This window comes from Phyllobates terribilis, unplaced genomic scaffold, assembly GCF_046119375.1.
Source record: "Phyllobates terribilis strain yellow unplaced genomic scaffold, ASM4611937v1 Scaffold_5__5_contigs__length_657084704, whole genome shotgun sequence".
NCBI classification, from domain to species: domain Eukaryota; kingdom Metazoa; phylum Chordata; class Amphibia; order Anura; family Dendrobatidae; genus Phyllobates; species Phyllobates terribilis.
In genome coordinates, this window is record NW_027362765.1 from 16,802,305 (window position 1) to 16,825,126 (window position 22,822).

A 22,822-nucleotide genomic window follows, 5' to 3' on the forward strand; every position below is an offset into this window, starting at 1 on the left:
GGGTTCAAGTCCCATCAGCGAACAGTGAATATTTTTTTAATTATTATTATTACAGTTGTAAAAGTCACTTGTGAAAATCACTTGTCAGACAGGGTATTTAGCCTCAAACTGATTACAGTGTCCATAGATTAACAAATAGAGCACAAAAATACAAAGCAAACCACTAAGCAGATGCTAAGTTTGGCAGATCTGGGACTGACAGCTCGGCTAAGTAGCTGGGTAATCACCTGGAACAGGGAACACCTGAAAGAAGCTCGGCACCTCCCAGACCCAGAATGGACAGCTGTCCATCAAAACACTAACAGCTCAACACACGCCTGCACCAGATTGGACGACTAAGCTGTCAGTCACTGTGACCAAAACACACTGAGCAAAGGAATCATGACACACAGATCTTTATTAAGAGTTGATTTCCGTGTAAAACATTTGCCACATTAAGAACATGAAAAAGGCTTCTCCCTTGTGTGAGTTCTCTGGTGTGTAACAAAAACTGATTTGAATTTAAAACATGTCCCACAATCTGAGCACGAAAAAGGCTTTTCCCCTGTGTGAGTTCTCTGGTGTATAACTAAATCTGATTCGCGTCTAAAATATTTCCCACATTCTGAACATGAAAATGACTTCTCTCCTATGTGGGTTCTCTTGTGATTGCCTAAATATGATCTACGGCTAAAACATTTCCCACATTCTGAACATTTAAAAGGCTTCTCCTCTGTGTGGGTACTCTGGTGATTAACTAAATATGATCTACGGCTAAAACATTTCCCACATTCTGAACATAGAAAAGGCTTCTCCTCTGTGTGACTTCTCTGGTGCTCAACAAAATTTGATTTATTTGTAAAAAGTTTCCCACATTCTGAACATAAAAATGGCTGTAGATCTTTGCTGTGAAGAGATGATGGTATATCTGGAGTAATGGCATTCACTTCAACTGTATCCTGTGTGATCTCAAGATCATCTGATTTAAAAATTGAAGACAGTTGTCATTTTGATCTCCTGCTACAGTCATCTGCCAAGAATAAAACCAATTATTATTTTTGAATAAAATATCCCTGAATTTTAAATTTTTTGAATATTTCTACTTTCAGTGTCAGTAAAAATTGAAAGTTATTTGAGATGAGCGAGCACTAAAATGCTTGAATGCTCATTATTTGAACCGAGCAATTCCTAATGCTCGTTTCGAGTATAATGGGAGTCCATGGGAAGGCCAAGCATTTTTCTGGCAAACCCTGTGGAGTATTAAAAATGTTGAAATGTTGAAATGGATGGAAAAAGTGCTGAAAGGAAGGAGAACAGGATGGGGAAGACCTCTGGAACCATCTCTGACTCCCAGATCGCTGCTGAAAACAATGGTGTCACACTTTTACTCCACTTTAAGGACTGACAATAGAACATTCAAAATAGACAAGAAATTAGAGTTTACATGAAAATAAATTAAGAAATATTCTTTCCTCTATAATGCCTTTTATATAAGGCAAAATTAACAAAGGATTTTTTAAAAATAATTTAAGTAAACCAAAATTGATTTTTTTAGCATAAAAATAGAAATTTAAGTTTCAATTATGAAGAAAGCAAGAACTGCCAAAAATTAGGGACACAGATACACCCTGTATTAGACATAAAAGGTGGGCTTCATACACATCCTGTTCAAATTGTCATGTAGTGGTACTCCAAGACTCAAAGGCTATGCACTAAGTGTAAAGCCTTCCAAAAATTACAAGCATGGTCATCCATACAACTTTGAAGGCACTAACTGTAGTACCTTATTCAAATATTGTGAGCAAAGTATAGTTGTAGTACTCCTCCACTCAAAAGTTCTGCACAGTGCAAAGCATGCCAAAAATTAGAAGCAGGGTCATCCATACAACCTTGAAGGCAACAAATGGATAGCCTCATTAAAATATTAAGAAAGTGGACCTTTGTGGCAGACCAATTTTGTTAGTTATTTCAAACCAACGAAATTTCACACAAAGTAGGTTCTACAGTATATAGGACAATTGTCAATTTTTTGACAAAATATTTTGTGAACTGTACAAGGCCAAGCGGGTTTTAAAAATTTTAACCCACCGTAATTATACACAAAGCATGTTAAACTATGGATGAATCATTGAATCCATTTAGAGTTTTGGAAGCTTTTTTTGTAGTTTAGTATACCAGCAAAATGAGTTTAATATATTATTATATATTTATATAGCACCATTGGTGCTGTACATGAGAAGGGGTTACATATCAAATACAGATATCACTAACAGTAACAAATAAACAATGACACTGGTACAGTGGGAAGAGGACCCTGCCCTTGCGGGCTTACATTCTAGAGGATAATGGGGAAGGAGAGGGTTGCACAGCTCTGGTGGAGGTGAGGTGCTGGTCTGGTGTTGGTAAGGCAGCAGCTCCAGTGGTGTGGAGGAGGCAGCGTGGTCATTGCAGGTTGTAAGCTTTCTTGAAGAGAGAGGTTTTTAGGTTCCGTCTGAAGGATCCGAATGTGGCAGATTATTGGACGGGAGAAGTCTTGGAGGCGATTGGGTGAGGAACAAATAAGTGTGGAAGAGAGGAGGTGGTCTTGGGAGGACCGGAGAGTACGTGAGGGAATATAATCGGGAGATTAGTTCAGAGATGTACGGAGGAGAAAGGTTATGGATGGCTTAATAGGTCAGTGTTAGTAGTTTGAACTGGATACACTGGGCAATTGGGAGCCAGTGAAGAGATTTGCAGAGGGGCGTAACAGAGGAGTAGCGAGGCGAGAGATGAACGAGTCATGCAGCAGAGTTGAGGACAGACTGGAGAGGTGTGAGAGTGTTAGCAGGTAGGCCACAGAGGAGGATGTTGCAGTAATCAAGGCAGAAGATGATGAGGGCATGCACAAGCAGTTTAGTAGATTGAGCAAGGGGCGGATTCTGGAAATATTTTTTACCTCGTGGCGACAGGAGGTGGCGAGGGCTTGGATGTGGGGTTGGAAGGACAAAGCAGAGTCGAGGATTACGCCGAGGCAGCGGATTTCTGGTACAGGGGAAAGAGTGATGTCATTTATTGTAATAGATAGATCAAATGGAGAAGATACGCAAGATGGAGGAAAAGTAAGAGAAAGCACGTAGAAAATACTCTATGGATGACTAATTGAATCTATAAAAAGTTTTGGAAGGTTATTTTTTAGAGTTTAATATATCAGTGAAATGTAACAAGAACCACATTACAGTGTATGGATGAATCATTGAATCCATAAACATTTATTCAAGGTTTTTTTGATTTTTATATAACATTGAAATGTAACAGAAAACACGCAAAACTGTATGGATGAGTAAATGAATCCAGTCAAATCTCTCACTGCTTTTTTCCGGTATAATATATATTCAGGGCCGGTTTTAGACAAAGTGGGGCCCTGGGCAAAAGTTCAAAATGGGGCCCCAAATGCCAACATATTGCACCACACACAGAAACTTTTCTGTATTTACACGCGCTGAGTTCAGGCCGCTAAACAAACGTGATCGACAATATTGATGTCGTTCTACATTTGTTTCCCGGCTTCTTTACACGGACTGAGGAAGAATGATGGGCACAGAACAATCACTAGTAGATCAATCTGTCCCCATACAGTATCATGTTATAAGCAGCATATTTGCAGTTTTCACTGGTGATGTGCTGCGGAGAACGATGATTTTTGTTCGGCATAAACAAACAATCCAAAAAAATCGATGAATAAGCAGCATTTTGCTTGTTTAGTATAATACACTCCATAGTCCTACATCTATAATATAACGCTACAAGCGTCTGGCTCCAGACAGAAGAACGCATGGAGCCGTTATAGGTAAGAGGAGTGTATGGCGCCAGAGATCGCGGTATGTGTTCAGTGTCTCCGGCGCCATACTTACAAACTTACCTGACCGGGAGGAGCGTTGCCGCGGCGCCTCTCTTCTGGCCGGAGACCAGGGGCGGAGTGAAGGCGTCGGAATCGGCGCATGCGCATAGCGCTATCTGGCGCACAATGGCGCTGGACAGCACAGTATAGGCAGGCGTGTACTCCGGCGCCACACTCCTCCCCGGCCTCCGGCAGAACAAGACACAGCAGCGTTGGAGCACAGGGAAGAAAGGTGAGTATAAGTGGTTTTTTTTTGGTATGTGTGTGCAGCATGAAAGGGATGAGGGGGCCACACATACCAGGATTGGGGGGTTGAGGGGGCCACACATACCAGGATTGGGGGGTTGAGGGGTACCATGCATACCAGGATTGGGGGGTGAGGGGTACCATGCATACCAGGATTGGGGGGTGAGGGATACCATGCATACCAGGATTGGGGGATGAGGGGACCAAGCATACCAGGATTGGGTGTGAGGGGGACCATGCATACCAGGATTGGGGGATGAGGGGTACCGTACATACCAGGATTGGGTGGTTGAGGGGGTCACATACCAGAATTGGGGGGGTGAGGGGTACCATGCATACCAGGATTGGGGGGTAAGGGGTACCATGCATACCAGGATTGGGGGGTGAGGGGTGCCATGCATACCAGGATTGGGGGATGAGGAGACCATGCATACCAGGATTGGGGGATGAGGACACCATGCATACCAGGATTGGGGGATGAGGAGACCATGCATACCAGGATTGGGGGATGAGGAGACCATACATACCAGGATTGGGGGATGAGAAAGCCATGCATACCAGGATGAGGGATTGGGTACCATACATACCAGGATTGGGGAATGGGTGGTGCCATGCATACCAGGATTGAGGGATGAGGGGTGACATACATACAGGATTGGGGGATGAGGAGTGACATACATACCAGGATTGGGATGAGGGGTGCCATGTATATCAAATTTGGGATGAGGGATGCCATGCATACCAGGATGAGAGATGGGGTGCCATGCATACCAGGATTGGGATGAGGGGTGCCATGTATACCAGATTTGAAATGAGGGGTACCATGCATACCAGGATAGGGATGAGGGGTGCCATGCATACCAGGATTGGGGTATGAGGGTGCCATACATACCAGGATTGGGGGATGAAGGGTGCCATGCATACCAGGATAGAGATCTGGGGGGGCCATGCATACCAGGATTCAGATGAGGGGCCATGCATACCAGGATAGGGATGAGGAGTACCATGCATACCAGGATAGGGATGAGGGGTACCATGCATACCAGGATATGGATGAGGGGTACCATGCATACCAGGATGAGGGATAGGGTGCCATGCATACCAGGATTGGGGATGAGGGTGCCATGCATACCAGGATTGGAGATGAGGGGTGCCATGCATACCAGGATTGGGGATGAGGGGTGCCATGCATGACAGGATTGGGGATGAGGGGTACCATGCATACCAGGATTGGGGATGAGGGGTACCATGCATACCAGGATTGGGGATGAGGGGTACCATGCATACCAGGATTGGGGATAAGGGGTACTATGCATACCAGGATGAGGGAGAGGGTGCCATGCATACCAGGATTGGGGATGAGGGGTGCCATGCATACCAGGATTGGGGATGAGGGGTGCCATGCATGACAGGATTGGGGATGAGGGGTGCCATGCATGACAGGATTGGGGATGAGGGGTGCCATGCCTACCAGGACTGGGGATGAGGGGTGCCATGCCTACCAGGATTGGCGATGAGGTGTGCCATGTATACCAAGATTGGGGATGAGGGGTGCCATGCATACCAGGATTAGTGGTGAGAGGTGCCATGCATACCAGGATTGGGGATGAGGTCAGCACATTAGCTAGTATAATATAATGCACACTACATAGCCCTCCATACATTATAATGCACTCCCCATAGTCCTCCATACATTATAATGCACTCACCATTGTTCTCCATATAGCATAATACATTCCCCATATTCCTCCATACAGTATACATCTCCAGATGTGACAGCTGTGCATGGGAGATCAGCGCAGGAACGTGGACAGGTAATTATTTTTTTTAGTAAATTAAGAATTAAATAAAATGGTGTGTTTAATTTCAAATAAATTATTTTTTTTCTGGGTGTAGTGTGTTTTTTTTTTTTTTTTTAACTCTTTGTAGGTTAATAATGGGGGTGTCTTATAGACGCGCCTCATTACTAACCTGGGCTTTATGGCAGCTGGCGCTGACATGAACCCCACCGCTATTACCCCCTGCCACCGCACCAGGGCAGTGTGGAAGAGCGAGGCTATGCACCAGATTTGGCGCACAAATATGATGCGCCAAATCTTGGGCGGTTGAGGGCTGATATTATAGCCTGGGAGGGGGTCTATAACCATGGCCCCTTTTTAGGCTATTAATAACAGGTCGCAGCTGTCTGCCTAGCCTTTGCTGGCTACAATTTATAGGGCACTCCATGTCATTTCTTTTTTGGGGGGGGGGGGGGGTCTCCCTGTATAGTAGCCAGAAAAGGCAAAGCGGCTAGCCTTTGCTGGCTTCAATTTATAGGGGGACCCCACGTCATTTTTTTTGGGGGTCCCCCTGTACAATGGCCTGTAAAGGCTAAGCTAACTGCTGTGGCCCGTTATTAATAGCAAGGGAAGGGGCCATGGTTATTGGCTACTTCCCAGACTATAACATCAGCCCTCAACCGTCTGCTTTCCCTCTGCTAGTTATTAAAATTCTGCGGGAGCCCACGTAATTTTTTTTTTTTAAAAAAATATTTATTGTAAAAAAACATCTACTTAAATTTATCTTACCTGTTCACAGTAGTAGTGCAGATTTATGGCAGTCATCAGCAAAAGGTGCATGCATGGTCTGCTGAGACGCAGGGGCTGAGGTTCATGTGGCATCCTGTCTTTTGCAAAAAGCAAAATGGTGAAGAGGGGTTGAACTAGGACATGACATCAGAAGTGTCCTATTTTTTTCACTAACTTTATTTGTGTTCAAAAACGCTTGAAAAACGCTTACAAAAACGTGCCTAAAAACCGCATGCGTTTTTCTGGCAATGGAGAAGCAGAAATGCTCAGGAAAATTTCTGCTTCATTTTTGCATCGTGGGCACATAGCCATATTTTGCATATCTTTTCTCTATATTTCTCAGTTGTTGGTTATATACATAGGGTTGATCTCCAGCTATTTGACCCACCAAAGTTTGTTAATACTTTTTTGGAGTGATAGATATCACAATAATGTACTTCAGACCATGGACTACTGTATGGGTGACTCATTTAACCCAGCAAAGTGTGTTAATGCTTTTTTTGGAGTGATAGACATTACAAAAATGTACCCTGGACTACGAAATAGGTGAAAAATTTAACAGAATTTTTTTTAAGCATTTTTGCAGCGTTAGATATCACAGTAATGTACCCCAGAACAAGGAATACTGTATGAGTGAGAAATTTAATCCAGAAAAAAAAATGTCAACACTTTTTTGGAGTATTATATTAAACCAAAATGTACCACAATATATTCAGTTTTTTCACAAACAAAAAAAATGCCGCAGCTATATGTTTTTCAAGGGACTGCACAGCCCTATTCCCTGTCTACAGACTTCATTCTGCCACTCTCCCTGCTCCTGCAACTGTTTTCCCCTTCGTAGACTAAATGCAGAATGCATGTGATACAAACAGCAAAGCAAAAGATTAGCCATGACCAGGGCCCTTAGTATGATGGTTAAGCACTACAGGACTTGTTGTATTCTTTGTACACTGCACACACACGCCTAGACAAACACTCTCTCCCTCCAATAACAACTGCAACAGAGATGTGCAATGGCCGAGCCTGGCGGTGCCTGCCCTTTTATAATCTCTGATGATGTCATTCGGCCAACCAATCACAGAAATACCACTACCAAGATGGCTACGGCATTACAGTGACTCGCAGGCAATCCTTGCATGTTTATTGGCTGTGTAACAGGAGCAAAAAATGCAGGGGCGGGGATTAGAGTTTGAAATTGAGCACCGCCCAATGCTCACCGAGTAATGAGCACATCCGAGGACCAAGATACTCAAGTGATATTCAAGTATCACCAAGCACGTTCACTCATCCCATATTGAATTATTCAAGACAATGATTCATTCAAGACAATGACAGTTCACAGTCTAATTGAAAACCTCATAGGATGAACCAGTAGAGCGTGGTGTTCAACTGTTTGTTCTGCCTCCCAAATATGAAATAAAAGCCACCAAAAATGTTATGTAGGGAAAAATAATACCAATAAAAAGTTCTATTCAAAGTCTCCACTCAGGTCCATCATCTGTTAGTGGAAAAACAGAGGTTTCCACATTATTAGTGGCTCATAGTCTCTTGAAAACAAACATGGCTTCCATAAACCAATCCAGCAATATCCGCTTTCCCAAAGTCAAATCTCCCCCTCGTTCTGAGCCTTGCAGTGTGTCCAAACCACATTTAGCATCCATGTATTTGGCATTACTATAGTGAGAAGAACCCCCTTAATTTATGGTGTGTTTGCAGAGCACAATCTGGGCACTATATGTTGGGTAATAAAATGGCAAATGTTCAATTTTCACTTTGCAACATCCACTGTGTGCTAATTTCATATTAGGGCTTCTGCAAATGGTGGGTCCCATGTCCTCTGGGATCTGCTCCTGCGACATCTGCTTCTCTCACCAGGAGCCGCCTTGTTCATTCTGCAGGCGGCTCTGGTAAAGGAGGAGACGTCGGCACCGGAAGCTCTGGGTGGTGCAGGCTCTGTCCAGCCACTAAGATTAGGGTTGTTGGGACCTGTAGTACCATCCAGTCTGGCAGTATGGGTGTGTGTGCTGTTCAGCTGAACTAATCTGCTCTCTGCTTCAGCCAACTGGAGAGCACCACACCCTACTAAAGCTGGAAGCTATAATTGTAGAAAAAGACATGTACCTGACATCCCAAAATTCACACTTTGATCTAATGCCGATAGGCAAAAATTTACAAACCTAACATGAGGTTCTTAATTTAACATTCTGATCAGACTGTATTAAGCTCACTACCACGTCACAGTGAACCTCTCGGTGGGTCCATAGTCTAAAAGGTGTGACATCTCTTCTCAATCCACTGTAACAGCGACAGTGCACCAGCAGGAGACTGCAAGCAGGGTTCTACCTACAGTCATGGGCAAAAGTTTTGAGAATGACACCAAAATTATATTTTCACATGATCTGCTGGCCTCTGGTTTTTATTAGTGTTTGTCTGATGTTTATATCACATACAGAAATATAATTGCAATCATATTATGAGTACCAATAGGTTATATTGACAGTTAGAATGAGTTAATGCAGCAAGTCAATATTTGCAGTGTTGCCCCTTCTTCTTCAAGACCTCTGTAATTCTCCCTGGCATGCTCTCAATCAACTTTTGGACCAAATCCTGACTGATAGCAGTCCATTCTTGCATAATCAATGCTTGCATTTTGCCAGAATTTGTTGGTTTTTGTTTGTCCACCCGTCTCTTGATGATTGACCACAAGTTCTCAATGGGATTAAGATCTGGGGAGTTTCCATGCCATGGACCCAAAATCTCTATGTTTTGTTCCATGAGCCGTTTAGTTATCACCTTTGCTTTATGGCAAGGTGCTCCATCATGCTGGAAAAGGCATTGTTGGGCGCCAAACTGCTCTTGGACGGTTGGGAGAAGTTGCTCTTGGAGGACATTCTGGTACAATTCTTTATTCATGGCTGTGTTTTTAGGCAAGACTGTGAGTGAGCCGATTCCCTTGGCTGAGAAGCAACCCCACACATGAATGGTTTCAGGATGTTTTACAGTTGGCATGAGACAAGACTGGTGGTAGCGCTCACCTCTTCTTCTCCGAATGAGCTGTTTTCCAGATGTCGCAAACAATCAAAAAGGGGATTCATCAGAGAAAATGACTTTGCCCCAGTCCTCAGCAGTCCACTCCCTGTACCTTTTGCAGAATATCAGTCGGTCCCTGATGTTTTTTCTGGAGAGAAGTGGCTTCTTTGCTGCCCTCCTTGAAACCAGCCCTTGCTCAAAGAGTCTCCGCCTCACAGTGCGTGCAGAAGCACTCACACCAGTCTGCTGCCATTCCGGAGCAAGCTCGGCACTGCTGGTAGTCCGATCCCGCAGCTGAAACAGTTTTAAGATATGGTCCTGGAACTTGCTGGTCTTTCTTGGGCGCCCTGGAGCCTTTTTGACAACAATGGAAGCTCTCTCCTTGAAGTTCTTGATGATGCGATAGATTGTTGACTGAGGTGCAATCTTTGTAGCTGCGATACTCTTCCCTGTTAGGCCATTTTTGTGCAGTGCAATGATGGCTGCACGTGTTTCTTTAGAGATAACCATGGTTAACTGAAGAGAAACAATGATACCAAGAACCAGCCTCCTTTTAAAGTGTCCAGTGATGTCATTCTTACTTAATCATGACTGATTGATCGCCAGCCTTGTCCTCATCAACACCCACACCTGTGTTAATGGATCAATCACTAACACGATGTTAGCTGCTCATTTTAAGGCAGGACTGCAATGATGTTGAAATGTGTTTTGGGGGTTAAAGTTCATTTTCTGGGCAAATATTGACTTTGCAAGTATAGTAATTGCTGTTAAGCTGATCACTCTTTGACATTCAGGAGTATATGCAAATTGCCATTACAAAAAATGAAGCAGTAAACTTTGGAAAAATTACTATTTGTCTCATTCTCAATACTTTTGGCCATGACTGTACTTTTGCTCTTTGTTCAGTCTGAGAGCATGTGGAAGATGAATTTTTACATCTATTCACCTGGTGTTGCATGGTGGCCATTGTTGCTGTGGTTTTGTGTCAGTGGGGCGACGTGGCCTGTAGTCGTGAGGACTCAGTCTTGCAGCATGGGTGCTGTGGGGCACCAGGTCACCCGCCCTGCTGGTGCATTTTTACTGTTGCGGTGGGTTGTGCATGATGCCGCACCTTTTAGGCTAGGTAACCACAGAGGTTTACCGTGACATGGTAGTTGGCTTCATACAGTCTGATCAGAATGTTACGTTTGTAAATTTTTGCTTAGTGTCATTAGATGATAGTGTGAATTTTGTGATGTATGGTCCATGTCTTTTTCTACAGTTATGGCTAGAAAGAATATTGCTGGAAGCTGCCAGATCCAGCCTTGTTCTCCTCTGGTTCAGTCCTCTGTGCTCTGCTCCCAGCTTGTGTATTACTGACTACTAATGTGTTTTCTGATTTTGTACTTTCTCTGCCCTCCTGGTTCTGACCCAACTCCCTGACTATTCTTCTTCCCATCTCACACCACAGCACAGCTAATAACACCATGGACCAAGCCTAAGGGTCTCTGTATAAGTCCAGCTCCATGTAGACGGGTTAAAGGATAGAGGTAAAGGCAATCCCTGGTATCTGGAAAGCAGAGTAGATAGCGCCAAGCCTATTCATATTAGCCATCTTTTGAGCTGCCAGGTGACCACGAACATTACATTTTGCCTGCAAACTATTCCAGCAAAATCTGCATTTCAATAGCTAAATGTCGCTCCTTCCCTTCTTAACTCTACCATGTGCCCAGACAGTAGTGTACATCCATATATATGGCATTGTCGGATTCAGAAGAAGTTGGAAAATTATTTATACGGTCCATCTGTTTGCTGTTTGCTATTACCCTTTGCGAAAATGAAAAAATTGGGGCTACATCAACATTTTATTGAAAAAAATAAAAACTTTTGCATTCAACTTTGTGTTAATTCCTGTATTTGGTTTTAGATACTGTGAAAAGTGCATTCTAGGCCCCTCAAAGTAATTTCAAAAACTATTTGTTTTGTATATTTAACGTCACGTTTGCAGATCGTGGACTCAATGCGCCATGGACCGGGCTTACCCTGGAGGGGCGTGGCTAAGCGGCTACCTGGTTTTGCTAGAGCTCCTAATGGTGGAGTTAGGCTTGAGCTGCAGGTAGCCACCAGGTACCACTCTGAGGGCAGTCGCAGTTACTGCGGCAGCTGACGCCAAGGGTCAGGATCGCAGTCAAGGACTCGGAGCGTTGGACAGAACGGACACTGGTACTGGTTCAGACAGTGCAGATTCTGGAACACTAGACAGAATGACAGTGATATTCTGAGTCACTGGCAGGACAGAATTCGAAATCACTGGTAGACTGGATGTCGGAGCCTGTTCATACGGAACAGGATCATACTCGGACAGAATTGGGTGTTCAGATGGGACGGAGTCAGGAATAAGCTCTTAACCAGACAGGACGAGTTCAGCAATAAGTTCCGGTTCAGACTGGTTCAGGGACAGACTAGACCGGTTCAGCACAGGTTCTAATAGGACAGGTTCAGGTTCAGACTAGGACTAGTTCAGGAACCTGACAACAAACTAGAGGGTACAAACCTAAATTAAACCCTAAAGAGGGCATTGTTGGCACAACACACGGAAACAACGGGATGACAAAAGGGGGAGAAAGGCCCTAACGGGCAGTGGCGTACCGCCAATGATGGCAGGCCACGCCACTGCTATGGGGCCCGTGACCTGAGGGGGGCCCGTGAGCCGGGTGGGCCCCAAGCAGCGTGGGAACAAGGAGGATAGGGGAGTATTGGGGGGAGGGACGTTGCGGCAGAGGAGCGGGGCACACGCGGTAGCCGCTGATGCCCGATGCTAAAGGTACATGAATATTCCCTCTTCTCCACTCCCATGGACGTGGAGAAGAGGGAATATTCATTCTCTTAAGTAGCGGGCACGGAGGAGCATTGAGACGCAGTTCCTGCTGACAGTGGCTGCAACTAAAGAAAAAGTGTATTCACTCTTCTCCACACCCATAGTCCCAGCGTGAAGAGGAGTGAATATGCCGGCAGCAGCAGCTCACTTCGGCGTCTGAGAGCGGGAGCTGCTCAGAAGCTGACATGAGCTGCAGCAGACAGGACGCAGCGCTGGAGCAGAGGTGAGGTAGGAAGGTGAGTATTAATGTTTATTATTTTATGTGTGCAGTGATTGGGGCCATACATACGAGGATTGGGGGGTGAGGAGACCGCGCATACCAGGATTGGGTGGTGAGGAGGCCAAGCATACCAGAATTGGGGGGTAAGGAAGCCATGCATACCAGGATTGGGGAGGTAAGGAGGCCACGCATACCAGGATTGGGGGCGTAAGGAGGCCACGTGTACCAGGATTGGGGTGGTAATGAGGCCACGTGTACCAGAATTGGGGAGGCCACACGTACTAAGATTGGGGAGGCCACACATACCAGGATTGGGGAGGCCACACGTAAAAGGATTGGGGAGGCCACACGTACCAGGATTGGGGAGGCCACAAGTACCAGGATTGTGGAGGTCACATGTACCAGGATTGGGGAGGCCGCACATACAGGGCGTTGTACAGGCACATCCCTACAAGGGAAGATGCCTTAAGTACTAGATGCCTGCCAGCTATTGGCTGGGGGCAAATCCAGAGTACGCGCACTGCCCCTTTATGAAGCAGGGAGCACACGCACAGAGCAGTTAGATGAGGCAGGACAGGGAGACCTTGTAGCCGTTGCAGTGAGTATGTCGGCGTCCCTGCCGGGAGGATGGTGGGGGACTATGCTGGGGCACTGGCATTACATAGCTGAACATATAAACACTTGTTGCTAAACGTGTAGGTCTTATATCATCCTAAAACATTAAAAGGATGTTGAAACAATAAAAGAGGATTTTACTAAAGTAGAAATCTGGTAAATGTTCTTTATGAACTATTTTGTGTGGTATCACTAACTGTTTTAAGAGCTTAAAATGTAAATAGTATATTTTCAAAAATTAACACAAATTATATCAACCTAAGATTACAAGAAACATAAAGTACAATGTGTCACAGAAAAAAAATATTTCAGAATCACTGGAATCAGAAGAAGCATCCAAAGTTATCACGACATAAAGTGACACACGTCAAATTTGAAAAATAGGCCCTGGTTAGGAACACAAAACTGGTGTGGGATGTGGTTAAATAAGATTATTTGGGCACCAACTACTGTAGTCAAAAACGGAGTATAGATATAACACATCTACTGAAATGAACAAACTCAACAGTCTTCATCAGTAAAAAAAGACGTAGTTACTTACCGGTAATGGGATTTCTCAAGAGCCCATGATGGCATCACGGAGAGAGGGGATCCACCCTTCGAAGACAGGAAACCTACAGATAAAAAGGGCATTATCCTTCTCCCGCATCAGTTGTTTACAGTATAAATAATGGAGTAAGTGTGCACACCCACACGTGAAGGGAGGGAATGTTCGGGTGCCGTCATGGGCTATGAGAAAAACTGTCACCGGTAAGTAACTACGTCTTTCTCCTTCCCCCATGTAGGCACCACAGAGAGAATTGCAGAGAAATTTATCATTAGGGAGGGACCATCGCTTCCAGAACCCTTCTCCCAAAAGTAAGGTCTGATGAAGAGGCTAGGTGCAGCCGATAGTGTTTGAAGAATGTAGAGGGGGAAGACCAAGTTGCAGCTCTACATATCTGTTCTATCGAGGCACCCGCTCTTTCCGTCCAGGAGGCTGCGACTGCCCTTGTTGAGTGAGCTTTCAGATTCTTCGGGCCAGCTTTCCCACTCGACGAGTATGCCAGGTAGATGGAGTCTCTTATCCATCTTGCCAATGTGCCTTTGGAAGCTTTTTGTTGTCCCTTCTGAGGACCCTGGAAGCACACAAAGAGCCCTATCCTTCCTACACTGTCGTGTGGCCTCTAAGTACTGGATTAGGCACCTTCTAACATATAATGTGTGTAGGTCCTTTTCTCCCTTGTTCTTGGGATTAGGGCAAAAGGAAGGGAGGGTGACCTCCTGAGATCTATGAAAATGTGACCCTACTTTAGGTAGGTAGGCTGGGTCGGTTTTAAGAGTAACTCTATCCTCCAAGATTTGTGTGAAGGGAGAGCCTGCAGATAAAGCCTTTATGTCGTTGACTCTAAGTGTTGACATGAGACCTACTATGAGTGATGTCTTAAGGGATAGGATTTTTAGAGATGTGTCTGCCAAAGGTTCGAAGGGAGGTTTGGTTAGAGTTGAAAGGACTAAGTTTAAGTCCCAAGGAGGAGTATCCCGAGAGGGGATGGGCTTAGATCTAGTTGATGCCTTGATGAATCTGGATATCCATTAATTCCTGGCCAGGTCGCAATTGTATAGAGCTCCTAATGCTGCGACTTGAACTTTCAAGGTGCTTGTGGCTAGACCCTGCTCCAACCCCTTTTGTAGAAACTCTAAAATGGTAGTTAGTGGAACCCCTCCTTCTAACCTAGAACCCGAGCATAAAAGGAACTTCTTCCAAGTTTTCAAGTACAGTTTGGTGGTTACGGGTTTCACACTTTGTAGTAACATGGAGACTAAGTTCGGGGAAAACCCTTTATCTCTTAAGAGAGTCCTCTCAAATTCCAGGCTGTCATGTGCAAGTTTGTTACCTGAGGATGAAGGACTGGTCCCTGGGAAAGAAGATCCGGAAGTTCTGTAAATACCCAGGGGTCGGAGATGGACATCATGCTCAGTCAAGAAAACCCATGTCCTCTTCGGCCAGAAGGGGGCTATCAAGATTACTTTTGCACTGTCTTCCCTGATCTTTCTCAGAACTGTCAAAATCAGGGCAATCAGGAGAAAAGCATAGGCTAGAAGGTGGTTCCTTGGAATCATGAAGGAATCTAATGCTACTGGGTTACCTTTGGGGGTCTATTGAGCAGAACGCTTCTACCTTCCTGTTCGAACTGTTGGCGAATAGATCTATGTTAGGACGTCCCCACATTTCTGTGATCTGATTGAATACTGACAGATTCAGTTCCCACTCGCCCTATCTCAGCTGGGTCCGACTCAGGAAGTCTACTCTGAGATTTTCTGTCCCTCTTATGTGGAGAGCAGATAGAGACTCCAGATTGCTCTCAGCTAACAGGAAGATGGATTTTGTTACTTGCATTAGAGAACGGGACGGGGTTCCCCCTTGATGATTCAAGCATGCTACTACTGGCCGATAGTCTGAGAACACTCTTACGTGGTGACCTTGTAGAATGTCTAAGAATTCTAAAAGGGCGAATTTCACTGCTAGTAGCTCCTTCATGTTTGAGGATACTGATCCTAGGTTCTCTGTCCAGACGCCCTGAGCTAACTAGTCATTCAAGTAAGCCCCCAAACCCCTGAGGCTTGCGTCTGTGGTCAAGACCAGAGAGACTGAGACCACCCACAGAACACCCCGGGTTAAACTGCCTATCCTCATCCACCATTCTAGAGAGAGAAAGTGTGGTTCTTGACGACAAGGTTAGCTGACCTTTTAAATGCCCTTTTAGAGATTTTTCGGCTCCCAAGATTTCCCACTGCAAATCCCTGGTATGCATCTCAGCCCACTGGACGGCCGGAATACAGGCAGTCATGGAACCTAGGAGGGACATTGCTTTCCGCAGAGTCATAGAAAGGGTGGTCCCTTACTCGAGATATCGGAGCTATGATTTTCTGAATTTTCTATGCCAGGAGACGACACTCCTGATTCTTTGAACCTTATCATAATGTCCAGATATTCTTGCACCTGGTTTGGCTCGGTTTTGGATTTTTCTAGGTTCGAAAGCCAGCCTAAGTTTGCAAAGCAATACATGACCTTCGCTAGTTGGTTCTTTCAGTGATGGAAAGAACTGCCTATTATCAGAAAATCGTCCAGGTACGGGACAATCAGGATATCTTACTGCCTCAAGTGAGCCATTACCTCTGCCACTATCTTGGTGAACACCCGTGGAGCTATGGCTAGTCCGAATGGGAGAGGCGTATACTGATAGTGCTTGACTGTCCCCCCATTGGTATCGTTACCCTTAGGAATTTCTGATAATCTTTGTGGATGGGATGTGATAGTAAGCATCCTATAGGTCCAGAAAAGTAATGAAACAGTCTGGAAACAACATTTTTACTGAAGTCTTTATTGTTTCCATTTTGAAGGATTGAGCCGTCAGAAACTTGTTCAATTTTTTTCAGGTTTTTAATTGTCCTGCAAGTCCTGTCCCGTTTTTCCCTCAGTAACAGATTGAGTAGAATCCTTCGCCTTTTTCCTTGGCAGCGACTTCTTGAAGTATTGCTTCCCCTATGAGGCCTAGTATCTCTTGTTATAACGCCAGCTGTTCTACATTTGAGAACCTCTTGGGTGTTATGATGAAGTTTGGATGGGGAATTGAGTGAACTTGCAATTTTAGACCTGAATTTATTAGGTCTAAGATCCAAGAACTGTTGGATATCCTTTCCCAGGTCAGGAGAAAGAACCTTCATTGGGAGGGCTTCCTGCTGTCACTGGGGAGTCTGTTGAACATGAACCCTTTAGTCTTCCTCTTCCTATCCTCCCACTTATCCTAGTCCCTGGGTGGTTTCCTGCGGATAAACTTCCTACTCCAAAAGGACTTTCTGTAAGCGGTATTGAAGAGGACAAGCAAGCATTTTTTATTATCCCCGGCTTTGTCAAGAATATCATCGAGCGTAGGCCCAAACAAGAATTTGCCCTCACAGGGAATGGAGCACAACTTTGATTTTGTCTGGAGGTCTCCTGGCCAGCATTTAAGCCAGAGAGCTTGCTGGGTTGCGTTGGAGAAACCCGCTGCCCTGGCCGCTTGCCTAACCGAGTCAGCGGATTCGTCAGCAAAGAAGGCAGCTGCCCCTTTCATTACGGGGATAGAGCCTAGTATAGTATCTGTGGACGTTTTTCTTTTAGCTTTGTTTCTAGTTGGTCTAGATAGACCATCAGTGATCTAGCTGTACATATAACTGTCACCGCGAGTTTCAAGTGGCCTCCCAGGAACCCTTTAAGAAGGTATCTGCATTTTTGTCCATGGGATTTTTCAGTACTCCCATATCTTCAAACGGAAGGGAAAATTTTTTAGAGGCTTTGGCAATCGCCACGTCTAATTTTGGCTCCTTTTCCCAGAATGAACATACCGGGTCATCGAAGGGGTACTTTCTTTTTGGGAATAAAAGACCCTTCCTCTCAGTTTTTTTCCACTCTGTCTTAATCAGGGAGTGGACTTTCTCATTGAGGGGGAAAGATCGTCTCTTTTTTTTTGTTCCAAGCCGCTAAACATCATGTCCTGAACAGATTTTTTAGGATGGGGATCTATCAATCCCATAGTGGACCTGACAGCTTTAATTAAACTCTCTGTTCCTGCTATGGGGAAACAGCTACGTCCCCGTTTTCTCTCATGTAGTGCGTAACTCTTCTGCGCAAAGTGCACAGGTCCTGTGTTTGATCTTGCACGCACTTTTCCTTCCAGGGTTAGGAGGAGAAACCATTTTCGTAGATGGGTTCTCTCTTGGGATTGACGCCACACTGGAGTCCTTGCTGCGCTAGGATGACCTGCCAGAATGCCCACTTCCGCTGTTACCACGCTCATGATTATGGGAAGGGTCCTCTTAAAGTCCTGCTTCCTTCTCACGCTTCTTCCTTTGCTGCTGTGGCTGCCGCTGTGATGACTGGGGATGCAGAGACTGCGCACCTCCTGTTGCTCCTGCTCACTCATGGCTAATAGGGAGACTGCCAGAGCTTTCTGAGAAGCACCTTCCCAGTGCTATCTGGTGCTATATAACCCCTCTAGCTGATAGCCGGCGTTTAATTTAATTTAATTTAATTATGTGCTTATAGAGGAACCCATGGGCTCGGTCCCTGATCTAAACCAATGTCAGCTGACCTCCCAGTAATGCCCCGCGTCATAGAGAGGCGCCCGGTGTGTGCATGTGCAGTGGAAGCCAGAAGTTCCCAGAGCGCTGCAGTCACCACGCCGGCCCAGAGCAGGCTATGGAAGTCCTGGGAGAGGTAGCAGGCCCACAGCAGATGCTGCCTCCGTGGAGCACCCACCGCCATATACTATGGAGGGCAACCCCATCTTGGACTGCTTCTCTCCACGCCACCCTGGAGACCCGCTGACCTCAGCAGTGGCGCTTCAGGCTACCACACCAGCTGAGGCAGGTACCCCCCGCTGCCTGTGCCGGTCTGGCCGGGCCTGGCATCCCACGATGATCTACTCTTCTGGCACCCCTCAGGTATGCCTTTCTTCACAGGTACACCATTGTAGGCCCCCCATCAAGGACAGAAAACCAACTGATGCAGGAGAGATGTACCGCCCTTTTTAGCTGTAGGTTTCCTGTCCTTGAAGGGCGTATCCCTTCTCTCTGTGGTGCTGTCATGGGGGAAAGAGAAATGAGTAAAGCCCCCGTCTCACATAGCGAGATCGCTGCTGTGTCACGGTTTTGGTGACGCAACAGCGACCTCACCAGCGATGTCGCTATGTGTGATACTTTGCAGCGATCAGGCCCCTGCTGTGAGGTCGCTGATCGCTGCAGAATGTCCTGGACCTTTTTTGGTCGTTGCCCTCCCTCTGGTCAGCACACATCGCTGTGTGTGACCAGCGGGAGCAGCGATCAGGCTGGTAACCATGATAAACATCGGGTTACTAGGGGCACACGCGCACCTAGTAACCCGCTGTTTATCATGGTTACCAGCCTGCTAAAGTGAGCGGTAACCTCCCGCTCACCGTAGCAGGCTGGTAACCATGATAAACAGCGGGTTACTAGGTGCGCGTGTGCCCCTAGTAACCCAATGTTTACCATGGTTACCAGCCTGCTCCTGCTTCAGCAGGCTGGTAACCAGGAGCAGGACATCGCAGCAAAGATCCCTGACAGGTCGTATCCTTGTCGGGGTCGCTGCAGCGACGCCAAGTGTGACGGGGCCTAGTGGTGAAACCTCTCTGGTGTAATTAGAGTATCGGGCTCGGTGGCTCTTGGTAATCTAAAAAATCATAAAGCCCAATATTTTCTGTCAGATGAGTTTCAAAAAGAAACATTAGACATATAAAGAAAACTTTTTAAGATACTGCAGAGCTGAGTTGTCTTAAATTTAAATCTTAGGCATTTGGAACAGTCACTCTGTGAGACTGCAGACTTATGAATCCCCCCAGCTAACGCATTGTGAATGGGCTCTGGCCAGGAGTATGTATAACTCATACAGTACAAACCAAAAGTTTGGACACATCTTCTCATTTAAAGATTTTTCTGTATTTTCATGACCATGAAAATTGTACATTCACACTGAAGGCATCAAAACTATGAATTAACACATGTGGAATTATATACTTAACAAAAAAGTGTGAAACAACTGAAAATATGTCTTATATTCTAGGTTCTTCAAAGTAGTCACCTTTTGCTTTGATGACTGCTTTGCACACTCTTGGCATTCTCTTGATGAGCTTCAAGAGGTAGTCACCGGAAATGGTCTTCCAACAATCTTGAAGGAGTTCCCAGAGATGCTTAGCACTTGTTGGCCCTTTTGCCTTCACTCTGCGGTCCAGCTCACCCCAAACCATCTCGATTGGGTTCAGGTCTGGTGACTGTGGAGGCCAGGTCATCTGGCGTAGCACCCCATCACTCTCCATCTTGGTCAAATAGCCCTTGCACAGCCTGGAGGTGTGTTTGGGGTCATTGTCCTGTTGAAAAATAAATGATGGTCCAACTAAACGCAAATAGGATGGAATAGCATGCCGCTGCAAGATGCTGTGGTAGCCATGCTGGTTCAGTATGCCTTCAATTTTGAATAAGTCCCCAACATTGTCATCAGCAAAGCACCCCCACACCATCACACCTCCTCCTCCATGCTTCACGGTGGGAACCAGGCATGTAGAGTCCATCTGTTCACCTTTTCTGCGTCACACAAAGACACGGTGGTTGGAACCAAAGATCTCAAATTTGGACTCATCAGACCAAAGCACAGATTTCCACTGGTCTAATGTCCATTCCTTGTGTTCTTTAGCCCAAACAAGTCTCTTCTGCTTGTTGCCTGTCCTTAGCAGTGATTTCCTAGCAGCTATTTTACCATGAAGGCCTGCTGCACAAAGTCTCCTCTTAACAGTTGTTGTAGAGATGTGTCTGCTGCTAGAACTCTGTGTGGCATTGACCTGGTCTCTAATCTGAGCTGCTGTTAACCTGCGATTTTTGAGGCTGGTGACTCGGATAAACTTATCCTCAGAAGCAGAGGTGACTCTTGGTCATCCTTTCCTGGGGCGGTCTTCATGTGAGCCAGTTTCTTTGTAGCGCTTGATGGTTTTTGCAACTGCACTTGGGGACACTTTCAAAGTTTGCCCAATTTTCGGACTGACTGACCTTCATTTCTTAAAGTAATGATGGCCACTCGTTTTTCTTTACTTAGCTGCTTTTTTCTTGCCATAATACAAATTCTAACAGTCTATTCAGTAGGACTATCAGCTGTGTATCCACCAGACTTCTGCACAACACAACTGATGGTCCCAACCCCATTTATAAGGCAAGAAATCCCACTTATTAAACCTGACAGGGCACACCTGTGAAGTGAAAACCATTTCCGGTGACTACCTCTTGAAGCTCATCAAGAGAATGCCAAGAGTGTGCAAAGCAGTCATCAAAGCAAACGGTGGCTACTTTGAAGAACCTAGAATATAAGACATATTTTCAGCTGTTTCACACTTTTCTGTTAAGTATATAATTCCACATGTGTTAATTCATAGTTTTGATGCCTTCAGTGTGAATGTACAATTTTCATAGTCATGAAAATACAGAAAAATCTTTAAATGAGAAGGTGTGTCCAAACTTTTGGTCTGTACTGTACATATCCACTCGTCCCGGCTCAGAGACTGGCGAATCCCCGCAGCGCACACTGCATGAGGTGGGGATTCATAAATCTGCAGTCACTAAAGAGTGGCTGTAGAATTACCGATTTTAATCAGACAACCCCTTTAAAGACTACCAAGGAGTTGCACACTCACATAAGTGAGGCAGGAAAATCCAACCACAATCAAGTTATCACACTGAATGAAAACTGTATACAAGTAGACATAAAATAAAAAAACACGTTACATCCCCAACAACAACGTATATATATGTGGGGAGAGCTCCAACACTAAATCGGAGTCGCACTCAATTATGGTGGACCACTGAAGCTACCATGAGTCCTGACCAGAAGAGTAGAGAAAGTATTAGTGCTTCCCATTTCAGGAGAGATTGTGAAGGGAAACTGTTATTGTACAGAAATTCACACTTGGCCCTCAATGCACATTTAATGTTGTTGTTCGTAAAGACGAAGTTTGGCCAGAAAGACTAGACCTGGTCTTGTAGGGACCATATGAGCACATTCAGCAGCACAGAAGGGAGAGAAGGTAGATTCATCCAATAAGATATCAGGGGTCTAGCAAGCCAACAGCATCATTACCCTCAGCTTTCTCTTACAGGCCATCATAATATTTTTCTTCCAAGTGATTTTCTAATTTGTCAGCACATTCTACGTATACTGTCATTTGGATTTGTAGTTTACAGACCTAATGGTCAACGTCTTCTAATCCCAGGGGGTAGGTGGATCCTCCAGGTTGTAAGTTCTATAGAAAAGGGCTTTCACAAGTTGAAAAAGTAATTTGTACATTTTCCAATGGAGGAGAATGTTGTTGTCTAGCGGCAAAATGGTGATCACACGATTGTGATACAGCCGGACTACACCACAGATAAAGCAGCCACAGCCGGTGACTGAGAAGAATCTGTGACTTCTCTGTATTTTGTGGTTACTACTCACCTGGGTAGTCATATGTAGGAATCTCCTCTTTACACCGCTCATGGCCCCTCACATGTGTCTCTGTAGTAGTAATATGGGTCAGATCTTCACCCTGAAACAAATATTGTAAAAGTCACAGACAGATGGAGAAGTCACATCTATGATCAGCTCCAATCCTGCCATCTCCACCGTTCTCATTACACAAGTATAAAACATATAATACTGGTGGATAAAACAAGACTGAGCACAAGACCTTCACAGCCATCTACACATCATAGGGGGGGATCTCATGACACCTTCTCTCCATCTACCTGGTGATTCTGAGGAACATTGGGATCTTCTTGTTTACAGTCCTGTGAAATAAGAGGACGGGGACATCTCTCTGGTGTTGTCCTCTTACTGGATACAACTGGAGGAAACACACAGAGACTATATTATT

The 22,822-nt window shown here is 45.2% G+C and overlaps 1 protein-coding gene across 3 annotated transcripts in view; it reads right to left on the reverse strand.

The window, feature by feature from the left end:
- Positions 1-869: 869 nt before the first annotated feature.
- Positions 870-22,822, reverse strand: part of LOC141270577 (uncharacterized) — a 53,292-nt gene continuing 31,339 nt past the window's right edge. For all 3 annotated transcript variants that reach the window (XM_073680656.1, XM_073680654.1, XM_073680655.1), the window contains 4 exons: positions 22,695-22,792; positions 22,405-22,495; positions 2,915-3,000; positions 870-2,470 (listed from right to left, as the gene is read on the reverse strand). In XM_073680656.1, the coding sequence (XP_073536757.1) occupies positions 2,315-2,470; positions 2,915-3,000; positions 22,405-22,495; positions 22,695-22,792 (431 nt within the window). In that variant the 3' untranslated portion in view covers positions 870-2,314. The remainder of the gene's footprint in view (positions 2,471-2,914; positions 3,001-22,404; positions 22,496-22,694; positions 22,793-22,822) is intronic.